This window comes from Pomacea canaliculata, linkage group LG14 (genome assembly GCF_003073045.1).
Source record: "Pomacea canaliculata isolate SZHN2017 linkage group LG14, ASM307304v1, whole genome shotgun sequence".
Lineage (NCBI taxonomy): Eukaryota > Metazoa > Mollusca > Gastropoda > Architaenioglossa > Ampullariidae > Pomacea > Pomacea canaliculata.
The window spans coordinates 1,688,852-1,716,655 of record NC_037603.1 but is presented as its reverse complement, the minus strand read 5'-3'; the positions used below and the strand labels follow the sequence as shown (position 1 = coordinate 1,716,655).

Sequence of the window (27,804 nt, the reverse complement as noted above, 5' to 3'; positions counted from 1 at the left end):
TCTTGTTTTCTTCTCTCATCACCGCTGTCATATATCACTGTCCCCTACAATCTTCTTTCTAATTCTCTGTGGAATGTTTATCGGTAGTTAGGGCTGATTCTTCATTTTCAAACCGCTGTCATGCGAGATTATAAATGAAGCGTAAACGGCTCATTCTGGGTACCTCCGTCTCCTGTTTGCTGAATGACAGTCTTGTGTCACCAGTCCCCTGAAGATCTGACGCCCTCCCTGAGGATCCAGCATCCGTCTTAAAAATTCGGTTAACTTGTGAACATATGTGAGTAATATTAAATGGAGCTGCTAGCGTTGCCATGCGACCATCACCCAGACACAACTTTCGCCAGCATTCTTCCTTCAAATTTGTAAAGTTAATATTTTATAAAGAAGCAAACTCCTGTCAGATGAAAATACTTTCTAGCTCCGAGGCAGCGTGGGCGGGAGCGTCTCCCTTCTGACTTCCACTTCATTGAACCCCGACGTGGGTTCCAGCAGGAGGGTCTGTCTCCGGGGCCGGTTCACCGCGGACGACCCAGGAGGGTCCGTGGCGAGGGTGTCGCTCTTGTAGGAAGCGGGGAGGGGTCGGCGAGACTATTTCCCTCCCCAGCAACCCCTACCCCCCAGCTGTCCGTCCCTGCAGTAATTAAGCTTGCTAAAGTAGACAGGTTTACAGCGCACCGTAGGCAGGTAACGCCGGGGGGTAACGCACGGTGGGAGAGGGAGGCCGGTCTCGGCGACTGTCCACAGAGATTAGGTCCAACCGCTGTTTCCATAGCTGTGTCAACATGGGGTCCGGCCTCCAGCTCTCTCTCTCTTTTGTGTTGGTGCCTGCCTCCTCTGTCTGTCAGCAAGAGTGGAGACTGCTGGCACTACACACAGGAGGTGAAATTGCGCAAGATGGGAGTGTAGGAGCACGTACTGCGCGAGCTGGGAAGTTAGGACACGTGATCAGTAGAGCTGTTTGTACCTAAGAGAAGGTAGCAGGGGTGGAGAAACAAAACTAAAAAGCTGCATGACGGATTGAAGCAGACATGGACCGTGCAATCTCAGCTTACAATCAACAGTCGTCGACGACAAATACACCAGCGTTGACAACCATTGCTTGTCTCGATCACAGCAAGAGTGATGGATCTTGTTTGTTCTTAACTCAGCAAAAATACTTTTTGAGCGATTTGGAGATGAAATCTGTGACAAAAGAGTTTGAAGGAATGGTTAGGTCGTGTATGAATATGTGTGTGGATATGTTAATTAAGAGGATGATGTTGTAGAAGACATTGTTTAGTCTAATATTGGTTGCTGTTAGCTGTTATGTCGAGCAACACTTCATTAACATTTGTTGGAAGCTCTCTCGCTGCTGTTCTCCATGACCACGTGACACCGTGCTAGTGCTCCTCACACGACGTTAGTTTACATCAAGCATTTATGCTTTTTTTCCTCTTCTTTTTAATGATGCCATGAATGTTTCAATCAGCCGCTGAACTATCAGCTAGATAATGTTGATGAGATGTGACCGTTGGTAGAACGCGGCAGGTAGTGTTTGATGCCATGTTTACTCGCCAATGGCATTGACACCCTAAAGGTTTCGAACCTGTATTTTGTTGCGTTTCCAGGGAAGATAACTATGTAGTTCTTTGTTCAGGGATTATAGCCTTGTTGATGGAACCTTGATATTCTGTTGTATTCATTGTGTTGCTAACGCACTGACTGTTTACATTTTCTAAAAGAAAGAAAAACCAAGACTTTTGTACTTAGCATTGGACTGAGCACAAAGTGATGGCAGTCCACTAGCAGACCTTTGTGTTTGTGTTTTGATGTGTGCACGAACACTTAGTGTCACGGACGTTTGTATAAATGATTTAGCGAACGCAGCTCCTCATGTTTCTCGTGTGTGTACACTGTGTCAATATGGCGACATTATTGTGTCTTCTACAACAACTCTACACAATAATGCTTTAATACCTTTTTATACGCTTCTGCGTTTGTTCATGTGTCTTTACCGGGAGCAGACGTGAACATGTTTGCCAAGATAAAGCTGATCAAGACTTGAATAACCAGACCTCACTAAGCGCGCACGCACACACAAACACAAAGACATTATACAATGATGCCAGAGAGAGTGCAGTCCTCACTCAGCACACAACAGACATTGTCCTTCATCACAATAGCTTTAGACCATGACTGCCGATCTGCGCACGCGTAATGACCGCTCCTGCTGAGGTTATCGCTCTTTGCTCATTTTCTGCTAGAGGGCGCTGGTGTCACACGCCCACAAACTCTCTCTCGTTAAAGCTTCAAGACTCGTTATTGTTGTCTGTTTCTGAGTGCAAATATCCTGGATGCTTGTTATTTTCCAGGTGACGCAAGATATTGGGAAGTGTTTTTTAATTTGTTTGTTTGTTTGTTTGTTTGTTTTGTTTGTTTGTTTGTTTGGGTTTTTTTTTTTTGTTTGTTTGTTTTTTTTGCACGCATGAGTTTTTTCTCTAGGTCTTTGGGGATGTTTCTGTTCCGGATATGATGATGATCATGTCATTATGAAATATCTCTTGATATACAATATGATTAAAATGGAATTGAAAAATCGGAAATAGTAGATGGGGTTAAAATATGACCGAACTTGTCTCTCTGCTTAATAAAGTCAGCATGAGAACCAGTGAGTCATTGCAGAATGTGTCTGTGTGGTTTCAGCATGGACGGGGCAGACTTGGCTTTTGAAATCGTCAAGCGTGCGTCTGCAGGCTTTGTATACAGCGAGGCAGTGGCCAGGTAAGTGTGACGAACCTTTTTGAGAGAGAGGTTGTGAGAGAGAGCTCCCTCGTCAGCTCTGCTTGTCAATTATTTTTCTTTCTTTTTCTCCCTTTTTATTTAAGCGAGAGGAAATCGGTGAAAAGATAAGGAGGGAGGGAACAAATACTTGTGTGGCACAAGTGCGGTATAACGAGAGGAAAGGGTCCTAAAAAGCGAACGTAATGAGGAGAGAATTTGGTTCTCTCCCTTTTCTCCATCGTTTCAGGTTTCTCTCCCTGTTTCTCTGATACTCAGACATCGTTGTACACGGCATCGTTGGCACACGACTACCGTAACAGTCGGAAAGAGATATTGAGCGTCCAAGCGAGCGTCGAGAGAGATAACGTCGTTAAGCCCTACGTCTGGCCAACGCGTCGATGCGTACCCCACACACCCCACCACCACGACCACCCTGCCTTTTCGCCTAGTGTAGGGAATGAAATTTCCATAGTATCGACAACTGTTCTGGAGGGTTGATCAAAAATCTTTGGGGGAAGAAAAACGAAGTGCAAATTGCCGTTTAATTGGTGTATCAACTCCTTGCACCGTCCCGCTTCTAGCCCTTGCTCGGCCATGATAGACGTCAACAAGGGGTGATCACCCAGCCAGAGGGCAGACCACTGGCATGACTGATGGAAGTAATGGGATAGGGGGTAGTTTTGAGTAGGAATAACAGTAATTTGTGTTTGTGAGAGAGAGAGAAAGAATAGCATGTCCAGTATTTGCGGTCAGAGTCGGCATCAGTCTGTGCGCTATTTTTAGCCAAGGCCTAGTGATCCTCTCCATCATTAACTCTCTTGTCTGCCCTATGCTTTATCGAGTTCTCACCCCTTGTGACTGTCTAAATTTTTTAAATAGCTATCCAGCTTAGCTTTGTGAAGTACAAACTTGAAGTCAACCCATCTTTAGCTCCCTGTATCCTGCGCGCGACTATTGTCACGAGAACTTTTGGTCATGCCACGTACGACCATTCAGCAGTAAATCCCCGATACCCAATGAGTTAATGCCCCTTCTGATTGACGATTGGCTGTTTCAAAGCTTTGAAAAATCATGAAACCAAAACTCTGTGAAGTCATGTGCCTATAGACAATGTTATCAACGGTAAAGCCCACAGATATTTTATTTCCTTTTTCTCAGAGTTTCTCCAATTTTCCAGGATCTTCTATGAACGAAGAAGCTCACTGAAATATGGCAAAAGATTATGAAAATAAGCAGGCAATAATAATTGATTGATCTTTGTTCTTTATATAAATAAATGACCATAAACTGTCAGACCAATAGTACGTGTGTGTCTATTTATGTATGCGTGTGTTTGTTCGTGCGTGTATGTTTGTGTATGTGTGTGTGTGTCCATCTGTGTGCTACTTCATGCACGTGTGTCTATCCTGCTGCAGCCACTACATGCGTCAGATTCTGGAGGCGCTGCGGTACTGCCACGCCAACGGCATCGTGCACCGCGACCTCAAGCCTCACTGCATCCTGCTGGCCTCCAAGGAGAACTCCGCCCCCGTCAAGCTGGGGGGCTTTGGTGTCGCCACCCACCTGCCGAAGGACGGGTACATCACAGGCGGTGAGTAGGTGCACGACTTGGGCCAGTGAACTCCAGCACATAGCCAGGGCATGCCGCTGGTCACGCATAGTACAGATACAGTAGGCCATCGGACAGGAGTCACAGCTCACTAATCACCTCTCATTGCATAGGTCATAGGTCACAGTGGTGATTAGAAGCAAACAGCACTACCTTAGCTGCAGCTAATAGTGCTGTTTAATTAGAAAACTGTTATACGCAAATAAGATGATAAGAGAAATGATTACATGCATGCAGGGAGTTGCTAAAGTATATTTATTTGTCGTAGTTAGATATTTGTGTTTGCATGATGTATCAGCACTGAGTGAAGATGAGAGTACCTCAGTAGTTGCATTTTGCGAGTCGCTTCATAGGTTTTCACATGAAATATATCGTCTTCTGCTTTAGGCATTTTGTTGAAGAGCATGTATATTAGGTGCTTACCATAATGATAGCTTTTATCAAAGCAGTAGGAGTTAATTCATTAAAAGATGCTATTTAGTTTGTAATCCTTTTTGTTCGTAAAATGCATACCCCAGAATACAAGCATTATTCCCAGAAAGATATTAGAACCAGTCGTTAAGTATAACCACGCTCAAACGGTTGACACTAAAGCAAAAGCCGATTTTTTCCCAAACCTGGCTATACACCATAAGATCCACCCATGTACTATAAGGACATCACAGTTATGACCTTTGACCCGAGGTGACAATGTTCATTGTTGATGCTTATTCTTTGAACACAAACGATAGTTGCTTACATTTGCTATTAGACTCTTATTTGGAAAAGAGTATTTACATCAGCTTTAAAATGGTAGAAAATGGCTGTTACGTTAGAAATTAGTACTTTTTAATTATTATTATTTTTTAATCTTCTTGTGGCAAGGGAAGTAAATATTGCCTCCTGCTTTTTCTTTGCGTCTTCTGCTTTAATGAAATAGGAAAAAGTGAGGGGGAATCTTCATAGTGGAATCCGGTGTCTGTAGTGCCGACTGTGTAAATGCTAGCATTGTGTTTTATTGTAGATGAAAGTAGAGTTACCTGTTCAGTTATCTCCCTTGCAGATTACACAACTCTTGCTGCTGCGCAGTTGTTGGTTGACTTGCGAGACGATTGTGTCGGTAAGACCGGCGTTTGCGCCCAGTTGTAGGCGCTTTGACTTGGCCTGACTGACCACTCTCACATCCTTTTATTTTGTATTAAAATCCCCTTGGCGAGAGTGTTCCATTTGTAATTTTAACCCGAGTTTATATATAACACATATTTGTCACTTTTCTAGTACATGACTAACACAACTTCTTTAGTTTGTTTATATTTTGTTGTTTTTTGGGATTGGAAAGCGTCAAGTCTGGCTTCTTGCTCGATATTTTTTTAAGTTTAGCATAATTTAAAAGAACTTCAGTTCGCCGTCGACTTTTTAGAGAGGTATTTTCTTTTCGGTTTGGAAATTTCGACTTACGGGTAGAGAGATTCCTCCTTTCCATATTTGTCATAAAAGTATTCAGTAATTTGTTTTTAAATTACAGTATAACAGATATTTTTATTAACTAGTAAACAACTCGGTTTCGGTGATCTTTCTTTGTCTGGGCCGATGATTTATTTTTCTTTGCTTTTTTTATAGGATATTTTGTAAGCTTTTTCAGTTGCGTCTGCGAGATGCAATCACTTACAAAGTTTGAAATAGTCAGTTTTTGAGCTCCCTTGGCAAGGAAAATGTAGGACAGTCATAAAAACGTTGATTTTTGCATACATCACTTCCGGGTCTTATAACGCCCCTACCCCCCTACACCGATCCCTCCGTTTCACAACCTCCCTCTACCTTGCTTTACTTTCAAAGTAGAAGCAGAACAGCTCCTCAAACTAATCTCACGCCCTGCGGGCAAATAATGTACTTGTCTGGCCCAAAATAATACCTAATGGTAGATCGATTGAAGGCAACAGAGAAGCTTTATTTCTCCTCCACAGAGCCTCCCCGTCCCTTCATTCCAGCCCGGTCGTCCGTTTTGCAGAGCTGTCTCCATACACCAGTATTTTCTGAAGCCACGTGGAACGGTCAGTCAGTGAAACTTCAGTTTATCCTGGAAAAGATGTCTTCGTGGGTACTGCTTGCAGGGGTCATGTCCACAGACAACGGGGGTATCGTGGGAGTGAGTATAGTGGGTTGGAGGTAGGAGTAGACAGTGGCGCAGGGGTGAATAGCTTATCGCCTAGACAGGGGATCTGTAGACTGCGGGTTCGGATCCCACTTCCGACACACTACTTTTTTGTGGGTCTGGTGTCTATTTACTGGTGTTGAATGAGTCCATGCCTTGCTTCATGACTTGATTCGTAAGACCAACAGAAAGTTTCAACAAGAAGACCACGTGAGGACCTGACCAGGGTTGACTTGCTTTCCCTCTCTGCACAGCTGAACCACATTTCGCCAGCCTCAGCAGTCAGAATCCATCATTCAGTGCTATTGTTGACAACTAGGATTACCCAGATCGGGGGAACCAGTGTAAGACTCCCATCAGCCCAGTCTTGACGCCGATAACTCGCACTTTCGTACTAAAATTACTGGACTTCGCCCACTGCCTAATGCTTTGAACTCACAGTGCACTTCAGCTTCACCACGCTTTGTGTATTTATTTACTCATTTATTTATATGTTTGCTTGACGTATTGGAGGATAAGCTGTAGTGAGATTGGCATATTTTCCAATTATTATTTTATACCTTCGCTCAGCATGTGTGCTAAACAGATACAAGCACTGAACATGATACGTGTGCTAACTTGTGCTAATCAGTGTGGAATGGCTACTAAGTATCGATGCTTGAGTTATGGAAGACATTGGTGATTGGTGTTGTATAGTTAATGTGTAAGGCTGTGAGTATGGATAAGTTGTACATAAAGCTGTTTATAAAGAAAGGGGAGGGGTAGACAAAGGGAAACGCTCAGATTGGCGGGGAGATGAGACGGGGTAAGTCTAAAAACTGAAGTTGAGACCTGAACAATTTTGCGAATACTGTGGTCTTGTGTTTGCACATTAAATATCGTTAGCGTGCGCCACTTTGTGAAAATCGAACCTTCGCCATAAAACCTTGGAGGGAGATGGAAAGATCATATGGTATTAAGCTCTTTTAAACAAACTTTTAGGGTGTGGAATAATGCATACAAATTTACACTAATACGAGAGGTATCTGGGAAACAATCTGCGGATGTAATGTCAGTCTCATGACCACGTGATCAAGCTGGCTATCTGCTGATTCAAGAACCGGGATGTGAGAAAGTGGCATCCGCACAAATCCACCCGAGCGCTGACGAGCGTCACGTGACAACTGCCGGATGTATGCGTTTGATGGGAATGAATAAATATGAAGTGAAAATATTCACCAACGTCCGCATAAAAATGTTCATATCGTTATAGTAGCATCATGTTATTTTATGGGCATTGTAGACTTATGTTTACTGCACTGCCTCTGTCTGCCTCTTGTTTCTCTCCCGCTCGCTCTCTCGCTGTTTCCTCCCCCTTCTCTTCGTCACCCATCCCAGCCCTCTGCAGTCCCGCTCCATCCTGTGTTGTGCCGGACGGTAATAACTCAGAATCCGAACCAGCAGGTGGCCGTCAGGTCGTAGTTGGCTTCTTGGCGTGACCCAACGCTATCGTCGTTTAAAGTGGCATCACTGTTATCTGCATGACCCATCATTCCCTGTTCTTTACGACCCAGCCGTTACACAGAAACGTCTGTTGGAAGAATCGTTTGTCCGCCCTCCAATGACCTGCTCTGAGTAAGGGCTTTTGAATAAATCATCATCATCGTCGCCGTCATCGTCATCATCATGTCTTCGTGCTCAGCAGCATTATTTATTAAAAGGGAAACTTTTCGTCCCAATATCTGTGATCAGATGCTAGGATCGTGGTGTCATCCACCAGCGGTGAACAGTCGGAACTGAAACTACTTAAAAGCACACAGAACTAAGAAATTAAAAACACGTAGGAAGATTTAATACCGCCATCATTGACAACACAACATGAACATTCCACCTCAAGAGAAGATGTAAAAGTCTCGATCCTGCAGGAATATCGTGAGATTTCAGCGGGAATGTAGAAATGCAATGGAAATAAAGGAATCAGTGGGCTTATTAACAGAAATCCTTAACGGTGAACCTCTTCTGAATTCGCAGTGACGATTAAGAATAACAATAAATAAATAAAAATAAAGGCGTGGAAAACTAATCATGTTTGACCAGACTTAATCAAAAATTGCGGTATGACTTGTAGGTAGTTGTAGGACATGGCTTGAACAAGGTCTGCAAATATCAGTCTCAAGGTACACTGATTTTTTTGGGGATTTTTGTGGGGAGGAGGGGATTTCATTTGTCTATTCGCTTTTTTTGTTTTCTTTTTTTTACTTATATTTACGCGTTTGTTTTATGTTTTTCATTTTCTGGTATTTTTTTTTTTTTTTTTTTTTTTTTGCATTTTGTTTTTAATTTTGATTTAGTTTTGGCGTTTTGTTTTGCTTGGCATTTTTTATTTTAGTATTTGCATTGTGTCTAGTTTTTTATTTTAGTTTTGAAATTTTGTCTTGATTGTAATTTGCATTTTGTTTTTTATTTATTTAGATGTTTTATGGTTTTGCACTTTGTTTTGTATTGGCACTTTTTTTATTTCTTCCGCATTTTGTTTGGTTTGGTATACTTTTTGCAGTTTGTTTTGATATTTGCATTTTGTGGGTTTTTTTTTTTAAATTTTGGGTTTGTTTTTGGCTTTGTTTTGTTTTTGTGATCTACGACTGCCTCATTAATAGGTTTCGCCTTCTCCGCCCCCTCGTCGGTCTCAAAGACACTTGTCGTCATTCATCCTCCTCACTCCCCACTCGCCAGTCCAGAATTTACAGATGAACTCCGGACAAAGCTCATTGTGCATTCCGGAGAGTGGTTTCCAGCTAAAACCCTGTTGGCATGGGGATACTCTCATATCTCCGAGGCTTCGACGAGAGAAAGAGAATCAATCCATTCGCGCTTTTCGCGTCACGGGGAGGAAAAAGAGATGGGATGGTTAGGGGGATCACGCCGCATTTCGTCTCGTTGCTTTGCTTGTCTTTCGATGGCTTTGGGGGAATCGGCAACTGTCGGAGGCACCAAAAGCCTTCTTTGATGGGTTAGGCGATGTCACGGTCTGTCTGCCGCGTTTGTTTGCAGGGCGGGTGGGCACTCCCCAGTACATGGCGCCGGAAGTGGTGGAGCGGAAGCCTTACGGCTGCGCCGTCGACATGTGGGGCGCCGGCGTCCTCCTGTTCATCCTGCTCGGGGGCTACCCGCCGTTCTCCGGCACCAGAGAGAGGCTGTATGACCTCATCCTCAAAGGCAGTTACAAGGTTAGTCCAGTATTAGGATGTGAACTCTTACACAGGTCACTGCTCGCTTATGCGAATTAAATTATGCGTCTTCCCCGTCTGCTCCCTACACTCCCCTCTCACAAATAAATAAAAAAGTCTTCTTTCTCTAAAACGTAATGGGAGGACTACAAAGAGCGTATATTTAAGCTTTTCTTGTTTGTTTGTTTGTTTGTTTGTTTTCGCCAATTTTACGTAGCCCTTTAGTATTCCGCAGTACTACTGCAGGGAATGAGGTAAACTTCATCAGTGTCGTCATAATTTATTTTGACGACGTGTAGGATGGTTATGACGTCGTGATGACGTCATAGAGGGGGGAAAATGAGCGTCACAGAAAGGGCCATAAACAAGTGTGGATCAGACCTTGCTGTTCCTTTCGAGTTGTCGGTCGTGTAAACTCAGCGAACCTTGACAGGCGGAAGCTTCAATAAAGCGCATGCGCTGCATGGCAAGTAGTGCACACCTGAGGAGGATGCGGAGTAAATGGAATCTGTCAAGCACCTTGAAATCATTGCCCTCTAGTTATTCTGTCGGCTTGGTTCATGTCATCTGGTGTTTGACTTTGAATACCAGACCAAATATGGAAACATAGTAGCAGAAAAAAAAAAACCCTCCACTATACGTTGATTCTGTTAAAACGCATTCAGCACACAGAGAGAGAGAACGAGAGACTGCATAAATAACAAGCTAAGCCATTTCATCGCTCACGACAAGAAAGCGGATAAATGAATGATGAACTCACGTCAGTCGGATATCATCGATCGGGAAGCAGTTCCTTTGCATCACCTGACCAGTAATTTTCCTCCGCTGTTTGTCTTTTATTTCACGCTTCATTCCTCCTCAGCTTGGGATTTCCGCAGCCCACCTTTCATTTTACCCTTGGGGTTAGAAGGAAAAACAAGCTTAACAAAATAACCTTAGTGTAGGCACAGTGATCTGGGTTGTTAGCGTTAGCGGTGATACGGGTGCTTTAAATCAAATGGCAATGGGATTGTGGGTAATATATTGAGGAAGAGAAGAATGAGATCAAATACAGAACAGTTATTCTTGTGTGTGTGTGTGTGCTTTCATTTGCGAAAGCGGACACAGACTGTTGCATACATTAAAAGAACGGAAGTAACTTTGTTCTGACACGCATACACGTAGACACGCGCGCGCGCGCGCACACACATCTTGCTGAGCCATTCTCTTTTTTTCTCCTTCTTTTCATGAGTACATTCGCTCTCTTTCTACTCTATACTTTATTTCTCGGTACTGATCCAAGATTACAGAAACTTCTTTTTTTCCCTCTACCTTCACTAAGATTATGCAATTACAATTATTCATGTTGACGTCATATATGAACTTTAACGGCTGCTTTCACAGATGAGGTTAAAGTTACAACTAATTTCTTTCTTTCTTGATTTATTTATTTGTTGTTGTTTTGCTTGCACTTCATCAATGGGTGATGGCTTTACACTTGCCTGCTACCTGCGTGTCAGAGAGGACCGGCACGGCGATTCTTTTGTTTGCAGCAGGCGGAATCGATGAATTCTGTGATGCAGGGGAAAGTAGCGGTTCTAGTTAGGAACTAACAAAGCAAGAGGACTTTTTTTCATCCTAAACTAAGCTTATCCTAATCCCAGCTTCTTCCCAAACTCTCCTTCTTCCACATACACACACCTCTATCCTAGATTTTTTTTTTTTAGTCTGTCATTCTTTCTCTCTCTCCTTTCTCTTTCTCCCTATCTGCCGCCATCACCACTTCCCCTTTTTTCGCGAGATTTCTCTCTTCCATTCCCATCTGTTAATGCACAGCTCCATTAGCACCGCCCAATAACGGGTGTTTGCTCAAGTCTCTGATCTCTGATGAGGCTTTTCTCTCCAAATTTCTTTGCACTCTTTCATCGCCGCACACCCACATTTTCTTAACTGCCGATTTTTTTTCTTTTTGTAACTGCATCGGTATTTATTTTGACGTCATTGCTTCATTTCGGTTGCAGATGAGGCAGAAACAGTGGGGCAACATATCCGCTTCGGCCAAGGACCTGGTCACCCGTCTCCTGGACTTGAACCCAGAAACACGACTCACCGTGGAAGGCGCCCTGGAGCACCCGTGGATAAAGGTGATAAGGCTCGCCCTAGTTTCTTCTCCAATGAGCTTTGACCCTCACTGACTAGCTACCCCTGATCGCCATGTTCGTGACCATCGTCCTGGGATTGACCAGTCCAGACCTGCCATAAAAAAATGGCCGCCACGTGGCTTGTGTTAACGATGAAAGCGATGCAAAGGGATTGATCTATTTTATTTTGGTGATGTGAAAAAGGTGGTTTTATTTTGTCACGTGTATCATCGTCTGTCGTTGGATCCGACTTTATGTCTGTTCATTCACACTTACTTTCATGCATACATTGATTCTTCAACCGGACTATTTTTACCCTTCACCCCATCCCTCCTTTTGCTTGGCTTTGACCTCCATTCTTTCCCTCTACACAGTTCTCTCTCTCTCTCCTTAGGCTCTTGACTGAATAAAGTCAAACTCACATTGTCTTCCTCTAGCTTCTGTCACACTTCCTTTCATTTTTTTTTTCCGACTGCCACTCACTGATTTGTATGTAACGGTCTTCCTGTTCGCGCAAAATTGTTGGGTTTAGTTGTTTTTTTTTCGCCCTTCGTTCACTAATGGCGTTTTCATCCCACTGGTTTCCGTTATGAGGCAAAAACACCGTTGCACGTGTGTAATGAATGACTTAACACATATAATTAACGATAAAAGCCAAAATATAAATCAGATGTCGCAAGCATGCTTTACATTTTGAAATATAACACATTAGTAAATTTGTACGCAGACTCAGAAAAGCATTTTTGAAAACTTAATTTTTTTAAAACAAACTTCTCTAGGAACCAGATACATTGATAGTTACAGTTTAAGTTTTAGGTTTTAAAACAGCGTATGAAAGCAAAGAAGAAAAGTAAAATTAAATTCTTCCACTTAGTTTTTTAATCGGAGATTTTTATTCTGTTTCTTTTTTGTTTAGAAGGGGATTTTTTCTGTCTTTCCTTTTGCTCATTCAGTATTGTCGTAAACAGCTTAATAAAAAGGATGTTTTATCTCAAATGTTCCAGAACAAGCGAGAAATTCCGCGCATGCACCTGCATGAAACTGTAGAGGAGCTGAAAAAGTTCAACGCAAGACGAAAACTGAAGGTAAACAGGTTTGCGGTCGTTCGTACACCTGTCTTTGGCATCCTTGGTGTTACACTCTCTTGCATTACAGGCAGCCGTGCATTACACTGTCTGTAACGTGTCTAGGGTTTCAAACATCGTTTCTCTTTCACTACATTAATGTCGCATCACGTGTGTTACAGACACCCAACATACTAATATACACAATATTTTAGCATTACAGACACCGTGGCCGACTAATATCATAAACACTGAGTTTGGGGGAATAAATGATTGTTTAGCTGTTTGTGCTCGCTGTCAGCACTACAGTGTGGTAACAAAGTAAATAGCTCTGGTATCCCGGATTTTGTCCCGCTGGAAGTTGTGTGAAATATTAACTGTGAACATAGTGAACACTCAGTTTACTGGCATGCTGGCAGGGGGCCAATCATGGCGGCGGTGTCCAGCTCCATGTGGGCCACGTTTTACAACGACCAGGAAGAGGTTGTCGAGGAAGAAGAAACGTCTGCTGGTGAGTCGATGATGACAGCTGACTGGACGCTTAATTATGATTAATTGTTGAAATTTTGAAGATTGAAATAATTGTATTTCAATATTGGTTTGTATTTCTTTTTGTTTCTAACTTTCAGTCTGTCAGGGTTTTTTTTCTTCTCTCTCTCTCCATCAATCTCTTTCCTTCAATGGCTTTCTCTCGGCTCTGGTTATATATCAGTGCTTGTCTCCCTTGCATTATTTCCTCTAAATATAGCAGAGAGGTATTTGTTCCAACTCATTTAGAATTCAAACATGAAATATCTGTATTTGTAGAAAGATTCCCCCATCCTCTGTTATCACAAACTTTACGATTGCAGGAATACCATCCTGTAGTTTATATATATATTGTCTTGATGGATGGTAGCAATGTACATTCTGTATCCTTCCTTACCCTTCCCTCATTAATAATTTAATTTCACGAATAATATTTTTGGAAATTTTTTTAACTGTTGTGGATTTTTTTCACCGTAACCCGATATGTAGTTGTTTAATATTTCGTTTATTTTATTATTTTACTTTATTCTGTTACTTAATGACGGATTTGCCGAATAGCAGTCGAAGGGAAGTAACTGTTTGTGCCGTTCTTCAAAGGCGCTGTGTCCCAGGTGCTGGACTCGCTGGAAGAAATCCAGTGTCTCACGGACTGTACGGAGGAGGACTGCGTCCTGCTGGAGTCAGTCTTCCATGACAAGAGACTGTGTGCGCTGCTGAACGTGAGTACCGCGTGTTTCTGAACTTTGTTTTATTCTCATGACCCTGGCACTCTGAGGTTGGAGGAAGATGAATGAAGGTGAGTGCGTTGGAATGTGTGTAATCGTTTGTTTGCGCGTGTGTACATATCTTGACATAAGTGTTTGAATGCATGTTGTGAATATGTGTCTATGCGCGCCCTTCTGTAAGCATCGTATTCTGTTCAAGGTAAGTACCGAGCTTTGAAGACCGTTTGAAAAAAATTCTACATGTGTATGTATATGGTGTATGTGTCTGTACTGTATGTTACATCCGTATTACACGTGTCCTTAATGTGCGTTTAGAGAGCGGAATATTTATTTTCTCCACGTTTTATTAATATAAATTTTCAAGTACTAGGGTGTATGCCGTACTCTTTTAGTCCAAACGAGGACGTAGATACAATTTATCCTGTTCATAGTACTTGATTTTATCTACACTTTATCATACAACTATTTACTGCCTCTTCATTTATCTACTATTAACAGCTTTGCGCGCACGCACGCTCACCATTGTGTTGACGTATTCGCACATGCGTGGACGTGCATGGACTGGGAAGGACCTTTAATCGACGATGCTCATGTATCATGTGAGAGTTATATAAATAGTGCATCACCCTAGCGTAACCTTTTTTCCCATACCGTGCATCATAAAACACACTTCAGGGGCGATAATGCAGATTTTAGTAGTTCCCTCCTGCTCTGACAGCAAATGTTTGTGAAGCAATTCAAGACGCAAGCCTGGCATTTCCAGCCAGGAAACTATTTCTGTAAAAGTTATTAACCATGACGGTTTTAAACAACACTTTTAAAAATTTAATCAGCCTTGTGAAAATTGAGCAAGGAATCATAGCATCACACAATGCACATAATAACAATAACCGTCCTCATCACTATCACTTATTTTATAGTTTAATCTACAACCTTCCAACCAAGATAAAAGCTAAACGTTGATAAAGATGAAGGAAGAACGTGTGCCTATAAAGGATGTTTAGAAGAATGCTGTTATCCATACCCGGCATGGTTGTCTCCCTTTACACGCTTCTCGTTCCTGCCGAGGGTGATAACGTCCCTTGCAGGAGAGGCCTGAGTGCCTTGCATTCTTTTTTTCTTGTTGACTGCGGTGCATGCCGAGGCGACGGTGGCAAAAAACTTAATTTGATTTGTAAACAGTTTAGAGCTGGGAATATTGGAACTATAAATCGCTATAATCGATTTAATATGTTTTAGTATGCTACTTTACGTGATTAACTCCCAACATGAAAAAAAAAACCCCGCTGGGTCAGATAAAGAAGGCGAGGGCTAGCGAATGTAAATATTGCTTCCGATCCTCCTGAGTTTCTGCCGTTCTCGTCTCGGCAGTAGTAACACAGTGAATGTGCTGCAACCTTTCTGTCGTGTCTCCCACCCCATCATCCCACACACATTCTCTTTCTCTCTTTTACTTTATATATATACTATCTTCTCTGCCACTTCTCGAAGCTTCTTACTGCTGAGGAAATGGCTGGTCCAGCGACCCAAACCTTGAACTCGCAAAACGAAGGCGAGAACGAGGTTGCAGGCAGACGACAGCTGCTGGCGTGTCTGGTGCACTGAAGGGATCCGCCATCATTACGGGATGACGAAGTGGAGCTAAAAGCTGCTTCAGCGGAGGTAATAGCACGTGGACCTTGCCCCAGGCCTGGACATCGTCGCGCTGAGCAGATTGTCTGCCCCTCCTTCCCCCCGCTCCTCACCTCAACTCTTTATTATCTGACCCCAATATCAACCACCTTCTGGGGTGGCTTCAGAGGGGGCTAAGGGGGGAAGAGGGTCGAGGAGAGGATAGACCGCATGTTACAGAGAAAAAGAACAATATTATTGCTGGGGGAAGGGAAATAATTTGTCGTTGAACACCTATCATTTATTTATTTATTTTATTTTATTTTTTTTTTGCGGTGGACCATTCGGACTATACGTTGCTCCTATTTAGCTAGAAATATATACATATATATATTTTTTTCAAAAGCTCTTTACAAGCAAACAGTAAGATGTTTGCATTATTAAAGATTCATCACTGTGTTAGTATCGCTGTGCATCGCAAATAGTTTTGTAAACCTTCCATCCCTCTCTTTGTCCTAATGTCGAAAACTGAGACAGTCAACAATGTCAATCTTTATCTATCACTCACACATACCTACGTTTGCTCTGTGTTGTGTAGAATTATTCGTGATTGACGACCCCGTCGATGACATTCGTGATAACCACAATTTCCTTAACATTATTTTATTATTATTATTATTAATTTGATTACATAGCTCTGCGTCTGATTGGAAAACTAAAAATCTAAATAAATGTTTTTTTGCGTTTATCTAATTTTCTCGCCTTCGGTTATCTTTCTCTCTCTCCTTTCCTAGCCTTACACCACTCCTATCGATATCTTGTTTTTATTTTTCTCTTTGTTTCTTTCTCTCTCGCTTGCACGTGATTATAGAACCTTCTAGCCTTGGCTGCTGACTCGGAGTTAAACATCAGTCTCCTCCATTTCAGGTTTTCTCTTTTGCTGGTTTTTTTTCCCCCTTTTTTGTCTCTCTCCCTCTCCCTACCGTGGGTCTCGTGCACATCTTCCTACTGTTCAAATGCAGGCTGCTTCCAGATTGCGCTCAGTGACTCCTCGTCTTTCATTCTCACATTTTTCAAGATTTCTGCAAATACACTTTTCGGCAGAATTTAAATCGACTGTAATGAGATTTAGACATCGACTCTATTTATCATCTACTTAAACGACTTCCTTTAGAATTTCGTCTTCATTCTCGTCCCCTATTCTCTCTCTATCACACACACACACGTACCCACTTTATATATTTCTGGCTTCCCCACTCTTTTTGGCAGTAATTCCTTCTTGCCAAGCAAAGTCCGGCGATTGGCTCCATCATAAACACATTTGCTCAGTGGAGATCGCAGGGGTGGGGAGGGTCAAGTGGTATTAACCACGCGCGTGCTGGTACCACCCTTCACACCCTCCCCCACCCGGTCTTCTCCCCGAGACTTAATATTGTTTGATCCTCCACTTCTCCTGGTGCAGGCGTGTGGCGGTCTCTCTTCAAGACCAAGTCCCAGGAAAGGACAGGATGTGGGCTTGAGATAGGTATGTGTGGAACTGGAATGTTGCAGATGGATGCGTGTTTCAAGGATTTCGTCGTCACAGTCATTGACTACATCGTGCTGGGGGTCAGTGGGCGGTGGTTTTGACTGGGTCAGTAAGGTATTGACTGTCGTAGGAAATCGTAAGGTAATAGAAATTTTTTATCCAAAGAACAAACCTTTCTTACATCCTCACCCCTTTATTAAAAAACAAAATATGCCGTATCGCTGTCTCTGTCGGTGTCGTGGATGGCATCAGTATTCTGTCTAACCTGTACAATAACCAATCCGGGACATTTTGTTTTAAAAAAAAGTGTTTCTGGTGTTTTTAGAGGTTCGCAATTACTAATACACCATAGAGGAATGTTTTCATTGAGGCCTATACAGAATGGAGTGTTACCTTAGAGCCTAATCCTACAGTTGCATTATATACCCTTAGTTTTCATACGATACATATCGACAGCAAACATTTGTCACTGCTGTCGGACCTGGCATCTGAGATTGCTGCAGAGGCAGTTGCTCGTCCATCTAGGCTTGCAGTGGACTACAACTGTTGTTGGTGACGCCACCTGTCGCCAGGTACTCAGGTGGCAAGAGTACTGAACCCCTTACCTCTGGCTTGACCCCCTCTAGTCTCAGACGGCTTCTGTGGATGCCCTTTCTTGTCTACCTGTATATTGGCCTTGTTGTTGGTTTTATTTTTTTTCATATTATTTATTTATTTTTTTTTTCGGTCTGTGATTGTCTTTATAGTCATTATTGTACACACATGCACTCACTTATGAATGTTCGCACACACAGACCACACACACCACGCTGCTATATTTAAACAACCTAGAAAAAGCTTCACAGCCTCCATCGTCTCTCCTCCCTCTTAACCATGTCGCACATCATCAAGTACCGACGGACACAACAGCGCTGACAAAGTCTGGAACAAAGGGGTCCACCCCGTGGGAGTGCTCGCAGACAGGGAAGAACGCTTAGCCATGATGAAAGACACCACACCACCCCTCTCCCACCCACCCCGCGATCAGGTGAGTTAACGGCGCAGGTAAGCAGCACCTGCAGGTGGCTGAGCCCTGGGAAGACAAGATGCACTTCTGGTCATGGCGGCTGTGTCTCCGACAAGATGGCTGAGAGGGAGTGAGGGGGAGATGCTATTAGGAGTTGTTAGGGCGGCGGACATTGTTCATGTTTAAAACCAATTTACTTCTCCTCTTGAAGTCTGTCTTTGTAGACATCTAGGACATGACGACACCGTTATTATCGATTCTGTTGTTCAGGTGCGTCTGCACTGAAAGTAATTTTTAATGTTGGAATTCGACGAGCGTGATTGTTGCTGATCTGTTTGTGTTTGTCTGGCAGTGCTGTGAATTCTTCCGGCTATTCCAGTATGATTACTGCTGTCTCTCTCTCTCTCCACTTGTTTCCGAGAAGACATTTTTCGCAGTGTGTTATCTGTTTCAACGAAAGCTGTGATGTGAAGAGGATGGTTTTTGTTTTTTCATGGAGGAGTTTGAAGATGTAACACCACTAGCTTTTTTTTAAAACTAAACATCTTTCCATTCCTGTTGCAACCTGATTCCATTCCATCAACTACAAAATGTAGATAAAGTTTGACGGTGTGAAGGCGGCCTGACGACCATGCGACAGACGTGAGCTCACTCCAAATCCTTCCGCTGGAGCAGCAGAACCATCCGCGTGTTCCGGGGACTTACCGGCGGCGGGCGGAGCATCTTGGTCTTGCTAGAAGCTGGACGACGCTAGAGGGCAGCACTGTAAATGACAGTGATGAATGGCTGAGACCTCTGCCCGCTGTTAGGGCCAACCGATGCTTATATCAGTCACACGGGGACTTTATTCCTCCTCCTCCAAAATGTTAGTTTTTCACAACTTTTTGGATGTCGTTTTAAAAAAAAAAAATCATTTTCTTGTTTCCACTTCCACAAGATTTTTTTCAGACTGTGATGTAAGGATGTTCACAGGAGTTGACAGACATTGCCTGGACCGTGTTCCGTCTGAAGACGTGCGCGCGCACCTCTTCTCGATCCGGAAGTGTGTCGCTGGAGTTAAAGAGTTATAAAGCCTTCGACTTGGCAAAGTAAGTGCGGGATTCTTGCCAATCACTGCGGATCAATTATTCATCTTGAGCGGCGTAGAGATCTGGGCGCGCGCTTGTCACCAGCTTGCGGACGTCTGACTGTTTTTTTTTCTTTCATTTTTTTCTTGTGGGAGTGAGTGAAGAGAGGAACCTTGACACCCTCGCCCGTGCCAACCTGTACAGGTAACTGCCTTGCTTATCCCCCACCCCATCTCACCTCTCCCCTCCCGACACTACCCCACCCTTTCTTCGCCATCTTCGACAGCGATAGAGGTGGAGGAGAGAAGCTGGAGCGCGCGATGAAGCGGGTGTGTCGTCTGTGCAAGAAGGCGGCGGTGTTTGTCAAGTCGCCATGGCGCCGGAGACGGGTGCAACCTCTTCCTGATTACAAGGTAAACGAGCGGCGAGCGCTCGGTTGCAATCCTTTGTCAGCCTCCGCGGCAATCGCTACCCCTTTCGACCCTACCTCGGTGGGGTGGATGTGAAGACACGTACCCAGACAAGCAAGCAGAAGCACACGTCCACGCACGCACCCACGCTTTCTCGCACACACACACACACAAACAGGTATATTGTTTTCCTTTTGGGTTGTTCCTTTCTTAAATGTTTAATAAACAAGATGTCACCGATGCAATTCAGTGAAGTGAGCAGTCATGGATCATCGGTTGTAGACCTACTGTAATACATGCTTCAGTCTTTTTTTTTATTATTTCTTTGGGGAAACTTTCCACCTGAATATTTTTCTGTCCTGTTCCATGGTGGTAACCACGATGTTGAATTATGTAGAGTTGTGTTCATTGTGCCTCAGACATTTCTAGAAAGCACGAGAGTAACTCTCTTGTTTGTTGACCTTGTTGGTGTGTACTTCCTGTACTCATTCCCTCTTAATATGGACTTCCTTGATGGCGTCGGGATAAATTATATTAATATTATCAATGATAAATCATATTAATATAAATCATAAATACAAGCTTGTACTTCCCGTATTGTTGGTGTTTATGTTTTATTATAGTTCATCTTGTAGAACTGTGTCTTATCTTCACCGCCGTCATCCTTGGCTCAAGTGTGTATGTGTGCGCGCTCACTCGCTCGCTGTAGAATGCATAAACCTACTCGACAACTGGTAGATGTGGTTTACAGATCTTCTTTTGTTATTATTAATGTTGTGTCATGTTTTGTGTATATATATATATGCGATAAAAGAATAGTTATTTTTTCTTGGTTTTATAATGAACATTACTGTTTTCTGTAATGTAGAAACCGCTCTCATTCAATCACCATCGTCATTATTATTCTCATCATCATCGTCATCGTCGTCGTTGAATTTCTTGAAAATGTCGCCACAAAGATAACATTAGAATGGAGGGTTCGTGCTCTAATCACTGAGGGAGACCCGGTGGCGTAGCGGGTTAGCGCCTGTCACCAATACAATGAGACTGAGGATTGGCTGTCCTGGGTTCAGATCTCGTCTCGACCACGCTTTCTTTCTCTGCATGTGGCATCTTTTCACAGGGATGTCTGCTTTGCCGTGATATAACTTTAGTTTGCTGGCTTGATGTAAAACATGACCACTACCCTTCCTCATACCTTCCTCCTACCCTTCCCCCTTCTTCTCCCTCCCCCTGACGACCTTCTTGATCAATGCGCACGCTCTGTCTTCGTCGTCCTCAAGTTTACCATCGCCGTGTCCTTGACTTTTGTCGTTATTTCTCGATCTCTCTTCATCCTCGTCTCTTGCTTGTCTTCGTCCTCCGTCTGCTTTCCGCTCCGCAACTTGGAGTTGGCGTCAAGAGTTACCGGCCCCCTCGGTAGTCTGCCCTTGAGCGTGATCAATAGGTCTCTCCGGCAACAATTTCAACAGAGCCCGAGCTGTGCGTCGCCGTGGAAACCAACAAACAATCTCAGGTCGTGCACACAAGAGAAAGAGGACCATAACAAGTAGAAACCTTTGTAAGTATGTATGTCCGTTCGTGTCGGCGCTTTGACAGAAACATACTGGCAGTGAGAAGGCTTCCATGTCAGGGGAGGTAAAAATGAGCTTGCTTGGCAATGTGGGATTGTGTTTTTGTCCGTGTGTGTGAGTGTGAGTAGGAAAGAGAGAGAAAAAGAGAGTTGTTTCTTGTAGTACCTTGTCGGTTTGAAATTTTCAGTTCCTTGGACTGTCGGTTTTTTCTAAAATGTCTGACAACACAAAAACGTCTGAATCTCCTATATCCGTTGAGGACAGACATAAATCCACAGCTCTGAAAAAAAACAACAACATATTTTAGTTGAACACGTGTACTAGACATTTGAATGGAAAGATGGGTAGTTAGTAGAGAGAGATGTGTTTCTTCAAGTGTCTTGCCGGTTCTGGAAACTTTGCTTTTAGTGCCGAGCTCTGGAAAGTGCGAAGAGTCCGCGGTACCCAACTGGTCCCACAGTGATGGAGTCCCAGCCGAGTGTTAAATGCGCGTCGGCGGATTAGAAGGTGAAGGATCGCGACGATGATGCGTTTACAAGGTGATGTACCCGGCTTCTTTCCGCTTGGCCTCTCGTCTACCCTCGCAGCTCATTTCTCTTGGGACAGGTCAGAGGTTGACGGACATTAATGCGTGTCGGATGAGTCAGACGTCGCTCTTCTCGATGGTCTGCGCATGCGTCCAAGAGTTGGTGTCCCGAGAGACGCAGAAAGCAGCGACATCAGTCTAGAATTTTTCTGATGACAATAACACTAAACTTTATTTGTCCCAATGGGCAATTTAAATGGGAGGTGTGCTCTATTTCCAATATATATATATTTAAGAAAGTCATTACAATTACAATGAAAGTGGAAAGAAGTTTAGTTCAAGTGGTTCTCTCACACTCTTCTCACTTCTCTTCGAGAATTTGCCGAAGTCTTGCAGTTCCGTTAAAAATAGCTCAGTCTTGGAGCTTGAGTTCCACTAGTTCTCACTGTTTGCCTCGTACACTTGGGAAAGCCTCGAGAATTCTAGCCCTCGTCAGCCCGCTCCCGCCTCGTCCCGCTTACCTTTTTGTTTTTTCTTCCTGTCAGTCGGCAGCAAGCGTTACCACAGTACAACTCATTGTTTCCAGTCTGGCAGACAAGGGACTAAGCATCACCGCTGGCAGGCCGCCTGTTGGGAGGTGAAACCTAGAGGGTTATTTTGACCAGAGACGGCATTTGTATCTGTCATGTTACATCCTCTTTCCCTCCTTCCTTTGTGCCCCGAAGCAGCTCTGATCCAAACTGTGTGTGTGTGTAGTCTGACTACAGGTAAAAACATTCCACACTCGCAATCGGCTCCTCCCTTTTGCAGGGTCATCATCACCCACTCTGTGGCCATTGTCATTCGGTTTCCAGAACGAAACTATCAATATTTCGTTTAGCTCAACGTACGATGTTTGTGTTTATATTTTTAAAGAATTATTAATAGAATTTATAAATATAATTTATTTATTCATTTCTTAAGGAAGCCAGCATTTTCTTTATTTTGCCTCAACAAATTTATATAAAATTTATCTTATTCAAATCAGCCGGCAGTGTTTTACTTCAGCTCAGCAGTTTATTTATTTATTTTTTGTGGTAGTGGACACAGCTTTATGAAGAGGTCATAGTTCAAAGTGCAACAAGAGGGCGGAGCAATATTCTTGCGGTTAATAAAACCCAGAACACGCTCATGCCTGGTTAGACGCTTCAGTGCACCCGACAGAAAGTAACCGGAAGCACGTCGTTATGTCGTTGCCGGCGCCAGACTTTGCTCCCACAATCCCACACACCGCTGACGTCAGGGGGACGTCAGATCGCGTCACGTGCTGGCGCCGGTCTGGCCGTCGCCATCGTTGGTCAACATTAGGAACAGACGCCGGAAAGATACTTCCTAAGATACACGCTTTTATCTATTATTGTTATCATCATCGGCGTGATCATGGCTGAATGCCGGTCATTAGTCCTGCAAGCCTGCTTTTCGTTAGTTGTAAAGACTTATGGCATCATGCGATATCGGGTACATTTGCTAGAATTATAATGAGCGGGTACAGTTATAATTAGATGCTTACTTGGGTTTCTGGTAGATCCCTCGGATGAGCGTTGATAACGATTTTTCCCCCTCCCGGGGCATGTGGGTTTTCCTCTCCAATCTGTGCGGCAGACAGGATGGTTTAGTTCGAATTTAGAATATTTATCTACATGAGGGCAACAGAGAGCAAGGAGAGATACCGTATTTTTCTTTTTCCCTTTTCCTCTTTCTCCCTGTCTTTCTTTGTATCTTTCTCTATTTCTCTTTCTTTCTCTGTCAGTGGAGCTTTATAGGTGTGTGAATTAAGACCCTTATTTGTCCACGGGTGAATACTTTTATCACTCAGTAGTCATCTCCTGGATGACCTTTGTATCTCGCTTGATTTCTTGTGTCAGTAACTTGGCGGCTTTTACAGTTTCCATGAATCGGGTTTTACTACCCGAACCTCGAGACTGACTATATTAGGTATTGACCACGATATTTGTATGTATCCTGGGTATTCGCGCCTTAGGCCGTTCTTAACTGTGCGAGATGCCAGACTTCCGAAATGCTTGAATTCCCATCGTATCCTCAAGTGTATTTGCAATGTATTGACAAACAAGTTTGAACTTAGTTCAGCATGTTGACTAAAGTTCCAGAGTTCGCCCCAAGTCCTTTAGTTTCCAAGGACCTCGCACAACATTTTCCAACTTGGTCAAAGGCTATTTGCCCAGCGAAGAAGAATCTTTGCCTCGCGTTTTGTCCACCAACGTTCGTGTCAGGTTAACGACGGCTGTTTCTCGTCTGCTGAACTTTGACCTTTGTTTGGCACACATCGCTCCATAGCATCCTTAAGTCGCCAACAACTTTTTTTGAGTTGGGGTGTGGAGGAGTAGGGCAAGATTTTGTGGCAGTCTTCTCGAAGTAGGCATTGGCTGGTTCTGTACCTCCAGGAACAGGATGACATCACGAATATCGTGCTGCTACCTCCACCACCTCCGGTCCCTGAAGGGAGTTTTTGTTGCCTTAGATCCTGCAAGAACACGACAGGTGCTGGGTTTGTTTTCAGACATAAGCTTGTTGCTAGCAGCTTTGATGTGGATAGTACGCAGTTCACGATTACGGGTGAAGGTGGTGGTAGTGGCGCCTGGTGGCGGTGGGAGGTGATGGAGGGAAGACTACTTGCCTGGATTCGGTGAGCCCCTCCGAGCTGCTGATTTCTGCACCATCGCTCATCACCTGTCTTCATCCGAGGTCCCTGGCTGCCAACGGCTTCCGAATTTCTTCCTCCATTTTCTCCCATTATTCTCGACCTCCTCTCGTATTTCACCCTCCATGCCTTCGGCGCTCTCTCTCTCCTCACTCTTTGTGTGTGTGCTTGTTTATGGAGGGATGAGTGTGCACGCCTGCATTGCTTACCTGTGACCGTGCTCCTGCTGTGATGCTACATATCTAATCTGTGATGTAGCATAAAAAGAAGAGTCTTACTAGTCTTGCATTTCATTTTCTGTTTTGCTTGTTTTTCTGCCTTCCATTTTTAGTTTAGTCGTTGTTACTCCTCGAGGAGCATAGGGCCGCAATACCTGCCTTCCATTTTTACTGTCTTTATTTCTTCCACTTGTGTCTTTACTCTTTTTTTCTCTTTCTTGCCTAGCTTTTTGTTTTTACTCAAACTTCAAACAAAGTTCACCCACTGGAAAGAAAAATATCAAATTCTTCACCCTTGATCCCCAAACCTCGCCAGACGTGAAACGCTTGGCTACCCGACGAAACACGGGTAGCTTAGTGGCACTGGATTGTATACCTCTTTATGTGTGCCAATACTAGTGATTTCTTTAGAAGGCCAGGACTGTTCCCCCCGAACACAGTTTGTTCCCACAGAGACACTGACTACAAGTACGGACACGCACGCATTTATCTCCACGTGCCAAAGTTCCTCGTGGCGTTTATAAGTAAATAGTTGACAATTGTAGGAGGAGAAGGAGGAGGAGCTTTCAGTGTGGCTCCTAGTGCTGCAGTCGCTGATAAAAATCCGGAGAGGTCTTGGTCCTGAGGGTGAGAGTGCACCTTACTGCGCCGGTGTTCATTCTTGTGTAAACCTCCGAGCTTGGAACCTGGCTTCAGTGTCAGACTTTCTTTGAATATTTGAAGAACTCTGCCATAAGTACACCTGTCGTTCTTACCTGGGAGGTGGAGAAAAAAAAGACTGATTCCTTGCCTGACGGTTTTGAAGGATCTGGCTGGACGTGTGGACAGACAAGATCGGGGTATTTGAGAGGACATGGGGTGCAGCTGCTTTGATGCCACAGTAAGTGCTGTTTCCACGAATAATTAGACGCTGTCCCAGGATCGCTCCCTGAGGTCAGGAACTCTTGCAGGAATACTAATCATCTCCTCTTTGCCTTGCTGAAGAGCAGCTATCAGTGGCTCTGTCTGGAAATTGGTGGGATTTAACTGCCCACCCCACTCCCCTGAAAAAAGACTTCCCACTGAATTGCAAGCGCTCATCTCTTATGCTTGAGTGAGAGACACACATCTATATAGATATATTTATATTCGGTTTTCTTCCACACTCTCCCCTGAATTTACATCTCCTGGACATCCACACTACCACCAGGAGAGAAATACACACCCTGATCTGGCTGTGAAGTATTGTAACCGGGTGGCTGTTAGTAACGGGTGTCGTAAGGAGATACACCGTTTTATGGGAGTTTGTGGACAACTGGATGTTGCTGGCATCAGTCACATGGTCACATGAGGCTGGGAATTTCTCCCCTCCCTCCAGCACTTTTTCCCTCCGTACCTCGTGCACACTCCCGCACGCCAACCCCTCAGCAGCTTCCACCAAACGGTCTGGCACACCTTTCTGGGCCTTTCCTCGAGATGTGGTGATCACAAAGGGTGAAGAAGGGAGATATAAAAAAGACCAGTCCGCTGGGTTCTCCGAGGGCCTGGTAGAGAGTTTTCGTTCCTGTGAGAATGTCTCAGCCGGGACAAGCGGTGCGATGCCTTTTGCAGTGTTGCTGAGATCCTGCAACCCGAGGAGGAGTCGAGCAAGGCGATCACCGTGATGCTACAAACATACAAAGGATAAAGGGAGGAGAGTTCAAGGAAGAAAAGAAAAAAAAAAGCAACAAGGAAGGAGAAATCTTCAAAGATGATGAATGCTCAGTTTGCACATTCTTTTTTCCATCAAATCTACACCGTGTTGTGGTTTATGGGTCCAGGCTTTCGGGTAAGAAGTTTGTTTGTTTGCTTGCTTGCTTGGTTTTGAAAGTAACGGATAATATGTCTGTTAGCATGTTTGACCAATCTTACATTCCTTCCCCTTGACAATCTTTTGCTGTATCTAGCGTTGACATGCTGAGATGATTAACCTGAAACGATGCTGTTCGTGGTCGCTGGAAAACTGATACAGATACACGAACGCGTATACGCACGCACGTACGTTATTTACACGCGCGATAAAGAGCAGTCCGTGTCTTTTAAAGCCACCATAAAGCCGCTAAATCTGTCTGGATTCCGACCCGCATGCCGTGGAATTGGTGTGCAAGAGGTTATCAGCACAGAAAATAAAGAGATGAAAGCAGGAAAAGCTGCTCAACACACACACAGACACACAGACGCGCACGCGCACACACTAAACGGTTTCTAACATACTTGCTAGCGAGGACAAACGAGTTTGACATTTCATCGCTTTCCTCTACCATCACGTTTGGAGAAGTCCGTTTTTAATGAGTGGCTCACATTCGCAGTTTTCTTTTTTCCTTTTTTTTAATCAGCTTGTTTGCACAAAGCACACTCACACTCTTTTCATAGCCGCCATTAATTCCTTCAGTCAGTTCTTGTGGGCGTGTTCCGGACATGAGAGTCTGAGCTGCTTGTCTATAAAACTTAATATCTTACAATCTCCCTATTCTCTTTTCTTCTTTTTCTTTCTTTCTTTTTTTTTTTCCATCACGTTCAGTGTTGGTGCGACACCTATCCTCAAAGGCGTGGGCAGAGTGTATTTTTTTAAAATCGTGATTGAAATTGCTGGAAATAGAACTGAGGTTCTCTCACGTTCGCCAGCGGCGCTTGTCTGTTGGAACGTTGGCCCAGTCTCTGTACATCCACCAGATCACGTGACACATTCCTTTTGCTGTGCACGTGCTGTGCATCCCTTGACACAATCCTTCCACATCCCCTCGTGATGATAAGATTTTCTCCAAATGGTTTCTTATCTTGTAATAACGTGTTTGTTGTTGTAGCGACTCTTTTTGTGGCAATAAACTCAGCTTTGGGTGTAAATAATTTAGCAGATATCAACAGTCATTCAAAGGGTATTGCTTGTCTATACAACTCCATTTTGTAGAAACCAACATCAAACGTGCATTGAATTCTGTCTGAAAGCTAGGGGCGGTTAACGCCTGTCTCCAGTAGAGTGAGGCTTGGCTGTCCTGGGTTCAGCG

The 27,804-nt window shown here is 43.8% G+C and overlaps 1 protein-coding gene across 1 annotated transcript in view; it reads left to right on the top strand.

Annotated features, from left to right (window-relative positions):
- Positions 1 to 27,804, top strand: part of LOC112555855 (peripheral plasma membrane protein CASK-like) — a 149,455-nt gene that overhangs the window by 41,395 nt on the left and 80,256 nt on the right. The window contains exons 4-10 of the mRNA XM_025224397.1: positions 2,683 to 2,760; positions 4,176 to 4,351; positions 9,531 to 9,706; positions 11,707 to 11,829; positions 12,831 to 12,919; positions 13,310 to 13,401; positions 14,016 to 14,137. Of these exons, the coding sequence (XP_025080182.1) occupies positions 2,683 to 2,760; positions 4,176 to 4,351; positions 9,531 to 9,706; positions 11,707 to 11,829; positions 12,831 to 12,919; positions 13,310 to 13,401; positions 14,016 to 14,137 (856 nt within the window). The remainder of the gene's footprint in view (positions 1 to 2,682; positions 2,761 to 4,175; positions 4,352 to 9,530; positions 9,707 to 11,706; positions 11,830 to 12,830; positions 12,920 to 13,309; positions 13,402 to 14,015; positions 14,138 to 27,804) is intronic.